Genomic DNA, 12,467 nt, shown 5'->3' with positions numbered 1-12,467 from the left:
CCAATTTTGTATCCTTTTTTGTCTTCCTAAAGGCATCATTCCTTTTTATATTTATTAAGTAATATACTGGTATAGGCAGTACTTTAGTTTTCACAAATATATTTTGCTATTACATTGATATCAAATATGAACTTGAAGATTCTATTATTGTCAATTACTGAGATAATTTCACTTAATGCCCTACTTATCATAGCATTCAACAGTGGCAGGCTTTTAAAAACTGGGTTTTTTTTTCTTTATTTTTCCATGTCCCTATGATTCTTGGATCATTTTCTTATATTCTTTGAGATAATTTGATTTTATTTCCTCAGGTAATAGAAAACAACAATGGAAAAAATCAATGGAACTTCTGAAGGATACTTCATTCTACTGGGCTTTTCTCATTGGCCTAACCTGGAAACAGCTCTTTTTGTTGTAATCTCTATATTCTACTTTATGACACTGATAGGTAATTTGTTCATCATCATACTGTCATACCTGGATTCCCGTCTCCACACTCCCATGTACTTCTTCCTCTCAAACCTCTCTTTTCTGGATCTCTGCTACACCACCAGCTCCATCCCCCAATTGCTGGTTAACCTCTGGGACCCAGAGAAAACCATTTCATATGCTGCTTGTATGATTCAACTCTACTTTGCTCTTGCTCTGGGAACCACAGAGTGTGTCCTGCTGGTGGTGATGTCCTATGATCGTTACGCAGCTGTGTGTAAACCCCTGCATTATGCTGTCCTCATGCACCCTCGACTCTGCCAATCCTTAGCTGTGGCTTCCTGGGTAAGTGGCTTTATTAACTCAGCACTCCATTCCCTCATTACCTTCTGGGTACCCCTGTGTGGACATCACCAAGTGGATCACTTCTTCTGTGAAGTTCCAGCACTCCTGAAATTGTCATGTGTTGATACTCATGCTAATGAGCTGACTCTCATGGTCACAAGCTCTATTTTTGTTCTCACACCTCTTGTCCTCATTCTAACATCCTATGGTGCCATTGCTCAGGCTGTACTGAGGATGCAGTCAACTACTGGACGTCAGAAAGTCTTTGGGACGTGTGGAGCCCATCTTATGGTTGTTTCCCTCTTTTTCATTCCAGTTCTCTGCATTTATCTTCAACCACCAACAGAAAATTCTCAAGATCAAGGGAAGTTTATTTCCCTGTTTTATACTGTTGTCACACCTAGCCTCAACCCTCTCATCTATACCCTCAGAAACAAAGACATAAGAGAGGCAGTTAGAAGACTAATGGGAAGAGAATGACCTATGTACTTGTGACATTAACAGTGTAATAATACATCAAACTCAGTTTATAACTCCCATCTGAAGATGGTACTATCAATTCTTAAATCTGCAGAATCTGTATTTCTAGGCAGGATAATTTTGTCTCCTATCTTGGTTTATTTAGAGACTAATAGTAAACCTTCGATACTTTTCTCCAACACTGTTGTTCTTTGATTAACAATAAATATTGAGGGGAATTTGGAACATGTACTTTCATACCATTTATGTCTTATAAGTTCACTAATTGTAGCACAACAGGGAGTTATGTACCATAAGTAATTGTCTTATATTTCTTTTCTTTTCCTGGCATCATGGCAGTAAGAAATATATATATATATATATACACACACACACACACACACACACACACACACGCATACATACATACATACATATATATATGTATATATATATATATATAATTACATATATTTTCTATACTATATACTATATAGTATAATTTCTACAATATAAGTATAGAAAATGGGTATAACTTGAAAGTTCTGATAAGTAGTTTGCTGAATATTAGTCATAATAATTTGCATATAATTTGGTGAAGTATATGTTTGAAGCACCTGGGCTACCTAGAAATCCATAAAGAATATTTGTGGTAGTTCAAGACATAGAGTTCAAAACTTACTTGGAAGTAAATGGGATTTTTAAAATAATAACTTGAAAATGTATTGGAAAAAATCGTGATAAATACTGTTGTGTGGAGGTTGTTATCTTCATAACAACCTAATATATTTTTATTAATATATATTGAACATTAATTATATTTTCCAAATTAAGGAATATATTTTTATGAAAAGAATGGTTTATTGTTTACATAATCATTAAAAATTTCTATATGAAATATGAGAACTATATATTCACCCTATTAATTGTCAGTCATATCAATTGTAGTACAAGAAACTACAAGGAAATAAAATAAAGTAACATTTGGCAATATAAGAATTTTATCTATGAGTTAATTGTCACTTATAGTCTTTGAGGGCTTTGTAAAGGCTAATTTAAACAATTTGCTTCATTATAAAATAAAACTACACACTAGACTTCCACTGAATTTCCTGTGTGGCTTGCAACTATACTAATTGTGCTCACTTTGAACTCTTTATGTGTCTTTAAAACTAAGTAAGAATCATGTATATAACAGAACTTTTAGTCTGTATACTGTGAAATAGCACATGAATACAAACTTTTTAAAGCATAAAAATGTACGTTAGTATTTTGGACCATATTTCACTGTGAAAAGCTTATGATTTTGCACAACTTGTGCTACATTTCCATCTTTACCATACTTTTATTTCTTTCAGATTTTTATAAGTATAATTGAGAAAAAATTGTGTGTATTTATGGCTAAAATGTGTTGTTTTATATATGCATATTAGGAAATTATTTTTTCGATTCAATTAACATGTCTATCACCCTACACAATTTCCATCTTTACCACACTTTTTTTTCTTTCAGATTTTTATAAGTATAATTGAGAAAAAATTAACATGTCTATCATCCCACACAATTATAATATTGTTGTGAGGTGAAATCTACACTTTTAAGTATTATCTGGTAAACAATACAGTAGCAATACTTATAGTCACCATGTTTTATAATACAGCTCAATTGTCCTCCTTTCTGAAACTTTGTATATTTTTCCAACCTCTACCTAGTTTTCATTTCCCTCTCAATCTCCAGACCCAGCAGTCTAGTTGTCTGTGCCTTTATGAGTTCAAATTTTTAGATTCACATATAAAAGTGAACATGCAATATTTGTCATTTTCTATATGGCTTATTTCATTCAGTATAATGTCTTAGAGTTTTGCCACGTTATTGCAAGTGTCAGGACATCCCAGCTACATTGCTTTAGGCCTTAATCTCTCTGAATTTCTGTTTCTTCTTATTAAAAAGGGTATAGTAATACAGCTTGCCTCAGAGGGTCATTTTGAGGATGAGTGAATTAGGTAAAGTGTTCTGGATATTTCTTGGGATGTAGTAAATAGTATATACTCTGAGGCAATGTTGGTAATGGTGATTGTCATAATCTATGAAATTTCTCTATAATAAAAATGATAACAGGGGCTGGCATTGTGGCTCTGTAGTAGAGCACTTGCCTAGCATGTGTGAGGCACTGGGTTAGATCCTCAGCACCATATTAAAATAAAAAAATAAAATAAAGGTATTGTGCCCATCTAAAGTTAAAAATAAATAAATAAATAAATAAATAAATAAATAAATAAATAAATAAATAAATAAATAAATATAAATGATAACAGGGTTTTATTGGTTACTTAAAGACCACAGGTCACTTTTTGGCCATGTCTTGGATTTCTTGTACCCAGTTATAGGCAACTGTTATTAAGAGCTTTTTCTGGCTTAGAATTTTATGGTTAGCTCAGACTGTTTCATTTATCAGTCTGTTTAGTCTGATCACATGGCCCAATTCTGTCTAGTCAACTGCTGAAATGGCAAGGGGAATAGAGGAGAAAACATCACTGGGAAGTTGACAGGAGAAACAAGGAGTAAGTTGGAGATAGTGTTACCACAGGGCATGGGTGTCCAGACTTCCAACAACAAACTGTGGGCCATTGAATGGGACAGGGGGCATGCCTGGATGGCAGGGATCACCAAGGTTCTCATCATCTGCCTGAGACCTTGAGAAATCCAATATAGTTCATTGCAAACTTCACTCCAGGTTCTGGTTACCCCCAGAGAACATCAAAAGGACAAATTGTGAGTCATGTACCCACAAATTTGATCACCAGAAACTAGGATGAGATCCCCTTTGTGTGGAGGAACCATTGTCTCTTGGAAGCTTCAAATTCCTGCTTCATAAATTACCATGCTTGTACTATGTATTATATATCTATATCAATATATTATACATGTATAATTTATATGTGATATATATATATATATATATATATATATAATTTCATTGTTTCATTTTCTTCATTCATTCATTTGTATTCCTCTGTCAAGATACTTGGCAAGGGCTGGGGATGTGGCTCAAATGGTAGCGCACTCGCCTCGCATGCATGCGGCCCGGGTTGGATCCTCAGCACCACATACAAAGATGTTGTGTCCGCCGATAACTAAGAAATAAATAAATAAATATTAAAAATTCTCTCTCTCTCTCTCTCTCTCTCTCTCCCTGTCTCACTCTCTTTAAAAAAAAAAAAAGATACTTGGCAAATGCCCTGCAGTCTGCAAAGCCATGACCTAGCTGGCATCCTATAACTACACAATTGCAATGTTTTCACATTGGCATTATAGATACAGATGTTGCCCCCTACTATGTGGATACCAGGACACTGAGGCTTTCATCTTCACGACCATCAATATCCTCATACCACACCTGCTCATGCTCTTACAGGTGGATTGCATGTAGTGATTTGATATTTCATGATATCACATACAGGTACAAAGAAAACGATCATCATTTATATTCTCCTATCATGTGTCTCCCCTATGCAATGAGAGTTGAGCGCTAGATGATATAGATCAATAGATATAAGAATAGATATAGCTATAAATTATAAATACAAATATCTGTCTCCAAAATACTTGCCAATCCCAGGGTAAGTTTCTTAATCTTTTCAATATAATTTTCGCCCTCAGTGTAAATAATCTCAATAAAATATGAGAAAAATTGAAGGCATAAAGTGTTTACTTCCATGCTATGTGTCTATTCTGAGAACTATCCTTTAACCTGTGCACTATATATGTTTTTCAGGCTTAGTGTTATATAGCTAGGTTCTGGAACTGATGATCACATTCAGTATCTTTCTCATTAGGGAATGCTATTTTAACATGAAAATCAATAATTGAAATTCATAGTATTAATAGAGTAAGGAAGAAATTAAAAAAATAGTCTATGCATAAAAAGCTTTGATGTTCATCACATTCCACCATCCTTGCTAATCCCCTGCCCCCTCTCTTTCCCTCCCACCCCTCTAGGGAATTAGCAAGGATGGTGGAATGTGATGGACATCATTATACAAATTAGATGTATGAAGACTTTAATTGGGTGTCAACATATTTTATATACAAACAAAGATACAAAAATTGTGGTATAATCACATCGGTTACGTTTTTACATATCTGTATAACGTTTTTACATATCTGTATTACGTTTTTACATATCTGTATAAGGGGAAAAAATGGGAGTTCATAACCCACTTGAATCAAATGTATGAAATATGATATGTCAAGAGCTATGTAATGTTTTGAACAACTAATAATAAAAAAATGCAAAAAAATTGTGATATATATATATATATATGTGTGTGTGTGTGTGTGTGTGATAAAATTTGTAATGCAGAAAAAAACGATAACAACAACAACAAAGATTTGTAATGCAGAAAAAAACAATAATAACAACAACAACAAAAGAATATCATTCCCTTAGATTAGGTAGAGGGAAGTGAAAGGAGGGGAAGGCAGGGGATGTGGGGATAAGAAGATAGTAGAATGAAAAAGACATTATTACTTTATGTATACATGTGACTGTATGACCAATATGATTCTCCACGATGTATACTCAGAAAAATAAGAAATTTTATCCCATCTATATATGATAGATCAAAGTATATAAGTGCATTCTACTGTCATATATGACTAATTAAAAAAAACACAAATTAATTTAAAAATGAAAATAAAAAGCTTTGAACAAAATATCATAACTTTTCATGATAAACACTCTCAGTAAGCCAAGAATAATTTTTTAAAAAATCGCAAACTTGGAAAATAAAACCTAAAAAAAAAGAAGCCAATATCATACGTACTGGTAAAAGACTGAATACTTTCCCCTTAAGATTGAGGCTAAGGAAAAGATTGTTGCTTCTAGTTCTTCCATTCAAAATTATCCTAGCTATTCTAGCCCGTACAATAACACATAAAATGAAATTGAAGTCATAAAAGCTGCAGGTTTATAAATAAAAGTCTATATTTCTGGATGACATGATCATGTACTTAGAAAACCAAAAGAATTTATAAAAACACTACCAATAGGTGCATTCACAGCATATAGGGTCAATATTTGAAAATCACACTGTATTCCTATAGTGATATTACAAAAATTAAATACTTAGGGATGGATTTGACTAAATGTTTAATATCTATACAGCAAAAACTTGAAATTGCTCCAAGATAAAATAAGATAAATAAATGCACACAAAAGCTATATTGCTGAATCAGAAAAGCCAAAGTCAAGTTGTTAGTTCCTTATAGAGTGATATAATTCAATGCAAATATAACAGAAATTCTAGTAGATATTTTTTTGTGTGTGCATGGAAATAACATATAGTATTTTCAAAAATGTAAAAATATAAAAATCTTTAAAAATATTTTTAAAAAATTTAAAAATATAAAAAAATATAAAAATCTTTCAAAATGAGCAAAACATTAGGTACACAAATGGTTTATGTCTAGAACAAATTACCCTGAAAAATAAATATAAGCAAAAAATGACCCAATAAACTGTAAGCAAAATATTTAAATGTAAGTTACACAAAATAAAATATATGAAGCTCACAAAAAGAAGGTAACACCAGCCTCAATTATAACCACAGTAAAAAATTATAATCATAATAAAAAATAAGTATAAACATGATTGAGAGGCTAAAAGTACAACATGGAAAACATCATGTTTTGGCAGCTTGAACTCTCATATTCTGCTGTTTAAAGTTAAAAAGGAAGACTAGCTTTGTATAACTTTCTGACAGTCACTTATAAAGGCGAATATACACTAAGCATCCATCAGCCCCACACTTATGTATTAACTAAGTTTCTTGAAAATGACCATCAACAAAAATACTTCTATATAAATTTTCATGGCCACCTGATTCATGGAAGCTAGAAATTATAAGATACCTCAAAGTCCATCACAGATAAGTGAATACATTTTTACCTATTCATAATTTGGAAATATAACCAGCAATACAAAGAAGTAACTGATAATTCAATGACATAATAAATTTCAAAAAACATCTAGCTGAATAAAAGAAGCCACATTATGTTCTATATAATTGCATTTATATATTATACCAATGGAAAAACTGGAATGAAAGCAAATCAGAGGCCAACTAATTATGGGTGAAGTTATGGGTGGAAGGAATAAATCAACTACAAAAGGAAACCAAGTTTGAGATTAATGGACATGTTCAGTGTCTTGAATGTGGTGGTGTTTACAGTTTTGCACTCAGTAAAATGCACTGCATTTTATACCTCAAAATGTGTAGATTTTATTATGTTTAAATTTTACTTCAATAAACCTAAAAAAATAGATCCATTTATACAGAAGCTGGAGTGCCACATGAGGTATTCTAAATGTAAGATTAAAGTGGAGGCAAAGGAATCTCTCTTCATTTGTTAAGCTTGTGTGATATGTGAAATGATTTCATTACATGACCTCAGATATTTATAGGAATTATGTTACATATATAAGCCTGGGTTGGGGAATAGGTCCAAGCACATGGAAATTTACCCTATATGACCATTCATGTTGGGTAAAAATTTTAAAAATTATATGTATAAAGAGCAATGAAAACAAATTTTGCAGGCAGAGAATCCAGGTAGAGTTGTTCATGTAATGATGACATATTCAGAAACTGAGAGAATTTCTATAATATTTTTTAATCTTAGTTTTTAAATAATTCACACAGGATTTGAATCACATCTAGATCATAAAAGGAATGTAAAATTACAACGAATGTCTGGCTAATACCTACAAAACTACAATTAATATCTAGATGCAGCTACAAAAGCAAAATAAAAATAGAGCATTCAAATACTCATTCTTTAGACCACTATTTCTATAAATTGACCAACTTCAACTGAATCTATCTGTTTAAAGCAAGATGGTAAAGTAGCACTATTCTAGTTTGTGATGCCAGGAGTGATATGTACAACATATTCAAGAATTACAAAAATGTAATTCGGTAAGTGGACAATACATACATATTTTCTTATTCCCAGTTTATGAAGACGCATTATTTAGAGTATAAATCACAATTTGGAGACTTATTCACACCATCTATGTACTTCTAAATCCCCTGAAAAACTAGAGGGCAGTGAGAAATCTATCTCTGGCTTGAGAGTATCTCTCAGTTATGATCATCAATATAATTAAATATCACTAAGAGTAAAAAATTAAAGCTTATGGGTGATATTACTTCTAACATTAAAAATGAATAATATTTCAAAATGGTTTGTAAGTTTCTCAAAAACTAAAAATATTTGGGCAGAAATTCTAAAGAAATGAAATCAGTACCTCAAAGAGATATCTGCACTCCCATAGTCATTGCAGCACAAGAGCCAAGGTTAGAAAACAACCTAAGTGTTCATAGATGGATAAATAGGTAAAGAAAACATCACAGACACACACACACACACACACACACACACACAGGAATATATAACATATTAAATAATGAGATGTTATTCAGCCATAAAAAGAAAATCCTGCTCTTTATGACAACATGGAAGAAACTAAAGGACATTGTGATAAATGAAGTAAATATACACAGATAAATAAATACGATTCACATAAATGTATAATGTAGGGAGCTTGAACTCATACAAGCATGGTGGTTTCTAGGGATTGGGGAGTGAAAAAAAGAAATTAGTCAAATGGTACAAAAACTGTGTTATTAAATGAATAAGTTCTGATGATGTCATATAGATCATGGGAATATATTTAGTAATATCATACTACATACTTAAAACTTTCTTTAAAATGATTTTACATGCTCACAACTGCACACACATTCATACACATGACATGGTAACCATATGAAATGATGGAAGTGTTACTATGACTGGGCTACTCATTTCAACCCTCATGAATAATAGGCTCATAATTTTGCTTTGTACACTTTGAAAATATACAATTTTATTTGTGAATCATATCTCCATTAATCTGGAAAAATAAAAAGTAAAGACTTATTTAGAGTAATACAATTTAACAAAGAACAGTGATGTTAAGAGATCTTTTAAGTACACAGTAACAATAAGGAGATGGAAACATTAATTTCCTGGATTTGATCAGTTCACACTGTGCACATGCATTGAACAATTACACTGTTCTATATAACTATGTGGATATTCTCTGTTTTAATGTAAAATCTTTAAAAAGAAAAGTTTTAAGGTAGTTTCAATATGTCAATAACTAAACCAACTAAAGCAAACTAAATGTATAATATTTTTTCCTCTTCTTTCATTTAACAGCACCAACTTCTTACCATAATTACTAACTGGTACTTAGGATCAAAATTTATTGCCCCATTACTTGTTGTTTTAAATTCGAAAAGAAAATAACAAATTAAGTCATATATAGATAGATCAACTTTTATCCTATATTTCCATTTTCTCCATAAAAAGTTCTGTTTAGATATAAGGTGTGATATATTGTGTTACCATGAATCCCACAATAAGGAGAGAGAAAATGCTCTAAGAGAAAATGTTAATGAAGTGAATGAAGAATAAATGAAGGCTAGGTGTGGGTGGAAGAACAAATGAATTATTTTGAATAGATGTTTTCCTATACTGTCTCATGTGACAAGTTATAGAGACCCACTAAATAAATTATTCATGTAATTTAGTGTCTTTTTAAAAGTGTACTTCAGCCAGAGTTCATCGTATAATAAACCATGTTATTTGTCATATTTACCATTAACCTTTACCGTGACACATTTTAGCTAATTTTGAAGTCTGTTCCATGACCAAAAACACCATTAATTCTGTTATTCTTCTCTCTCTCTCAGTCTCTGTCTGCCTCTCCTCTCTTGATATATATATATATATATATATATATATATATATATATATATATATATATATACACACATATATATGTATATATAAAATATGTAAATAGAGATACATAATTACATGTAAACAAATTATATACATAAATGGCAAATTTATAATTTAGCATACTAATGTCTGTTAGAAATATGTCAAATATGTTTGCAATAAACTCTTCATAATGGTACAAATGTGTGTGCATACACATATACATAGACATAGACATTTCTATATGTTGATACTCCAGCAAGTGAAATGAAATACAGAATTTTTAAAGCCTAATTTGGTACAAATCAAAAACATTTATTTCTTAATAATATTTCAAAATTAACCACTAAAAATTACAATAAATTTAGAACTGAACAGTCCAATGTATAGTGAATTGTTGACAACTTAAAATAAATCTCAAAGAAGCAAAGAAATCATACTTCAAGATTGGCTAGACACAATAAAGAAAAATTGGAGGACATATGGCTACCTTGTCACATCTCTCACTATCACTCCATCAGTCTTCTAAGTGCCCCTCTTACATCTTTGTTTCTGAGGGTGTAGATAAGAGGGTTGAGGCTAGGGGTGACAACAGTATAAAACAAGGCAATGAACTTTCCTTGGTCTTGAGAAGTTTCTGTTGGTGGCTGGAGATATATGCACATGACTGGAATGAAGAAAAGGAAAACAACCATAAGATGGGCTCCACACGTCCCAAAGACTTTCTGAAGTCCAGTAGTTGTCTGCATCCTCAGTACAGCCTTGGCAATGGCACCATAGGAGCTGAGAATGAGAATAAGTGGTATGACAACAAAAATGGAGCTCATCACCATGAGAGTCAGCTCATTAGCATGGATATCAACGCAGGATAATTGGAGCAATGCTGGAACTTCACAGAAGAAGTGATCCACCTGGTGATGTCCACAAAGGGGTACCCAGAATGTAAAGGAGGAATGAAGTGCTGAGGTAGTAAAGCCACTTACCCAACAAGCCAAAGCCAACATGTGGCAGAATCGAGGGTGCATGATGACAGTGTAATGCAATGGTCTGCATACAGCTACATAACGATCATAGGACATCACCACCAAAAGCACACACTCTGTGGTTCCCAGAGCAAGGACAAAGTAGAGTTGAACCAAGCAACCAGCATAAGAAATGGTCTTCTCTGGGCCCCAGAGATTCACCAACAGCTGGGGGATGGAGCTTGTGGTATAGCAGAGATCCAGAAAGGAGAGGTTTGATAAGAAGTAGTACATGGGAGTGTGGAGATGGGAGTCTATGTGTGACAGGATGATGATGAACAAGTTGCCTATCAATGTTATCAAGTAGAATATCAAGATAAGCACAAAGAGAGTTGCTTCCAGGTGAGGCCACTTAGAAAACCCCAGTAAAATAAAATAGCCTTCAGAACTTGCATTATTTGCCATCATCATTCAATTTTTTTCCCTATTTTTAGGAAAGAATCACTTAAACTTCAAAAGCTATATATACATTGTCAAATATTTGCAAAGAGATTAAAGAAAAAGTGTAACTTCCAATTGTAACACTATGTTCATTAATGGCAGTAATTTTTTTTTTCTCATTTTCACTGTATGTTTCATTCAGACATTTGTGCTGTTGCAGAAATGATAAGTAACTTCTCAAGTGAGTGACTTCATACAATTACTAAATTAGTATTAGTTATAGAAAAAGGAATAACTTCAGTCTTAATGGTTTTCTATATAAATGTTTATCAGGTGAAAAAATACAATTTGGGAATGACATTAGAATATCAATAATATTAGCTTATAATTAACTGAATATGATTATAGAGATAATAAAATATTATTAATAAATTATTTATGCTAGCAGTTTATTTCTAGACTAAAAATAACACAAACACACACATGCATATACACCATTTCACAAGAATTCACAGTCTGAATAAAACTGAGTGGAGAAATCTGTGATGGAATTCTTTCAATTTGCAATGCAAATAAAATTAACAAATATGATCTTTTGAACACAAAAGATAAGTATATTAAAATGTGGGAGCAAGAGAAATGGAGGGTTTGGGGATGCAGGAAAGAGGAGAGGAGCTCTAATTGTAGTACTTGGACTTTAAAGTGTGTATATCACATGGCTGTGAGGCCACTACAACAGGATTTAAAGAGAGTTCCTAAGAAGTTTCATATACTTCAGAACAATAATGAGGTGTTATGTAAGCCTGAGTCAAAATTTAGGTTTTCCCTTATTTGTAACAAGGTTTCTGAATAGACATTAAGTAATAGTAAAATATAATTGAAGATATGTGAACACTGTATAAAAATCCAGTAACAAATTTATTAATATTTATTGCAGTTTTTCCTTTATAAAAAAAATGATGCACTGATACTTCAGTTCTTATTTGCTTATTTTCT

At 32.2% G+C, this 12,467-nt stretch overlaps 2 protein-coding genes across 2 annotated transcripts; one reads left to right on the top strand and one right to left on the bottom strand.

Annotated features, from left to right (window-relative positions):
* Positions 1–327: 327 nt before the first annotated feature.
* On the top strand, positions 328–1,254 carry LOC308649857 (olfactory receptor 2J3-like; the record flags this gene model as incomplete). Its single annotated transcript, XM_081295705.1, has 1 exon — positions 328–1,254. One exon carries the CDS (start codon positions 328–330, stop codon positions 1,252–1,254), a length of 927 nt encoding a protein of 308 aa, XP_081151831.1.
* A 9,323-nt stretch (positions 1,255–10,577) lies between these two features.
* Positions 10,578–11,501, bottom strand: LOC308649862 (olfactory receptor 2J3; the record flags this gene model as incomplete). Its single annotated transcript, XM_081295707.1, has 1 exon — positions 10,578–11,501. The coding sequence occupies one exon, from the start codon at positions 11,499–11,501 to the stop codon at positions 10,578–10,580; it is 924 nt and encodes a 307-aa protein (XP_081151833.1).
* Between the last annotated feature and the right edge of the window lie 966 nt (positions 11,502–12,467).

This window comes from Spermophilus citellus (genome assembly GCF_964194105.1).
Source record: "Spermophilus citellus genome assembly, chromosome: 5".
Classification (NCBI taxonomy): domain Eukaryota; kingdom Metazoa; phylum Chordata; class Mammalia; order Rodentia; family Sciuridae; genus Spermophilus; species Spermophilus citellus.
The sequence above is the reverse complement of the archived record's forward strand: the minus strand, read 5'-3'. Positions and strand labels throughout refer to the sequence as shown.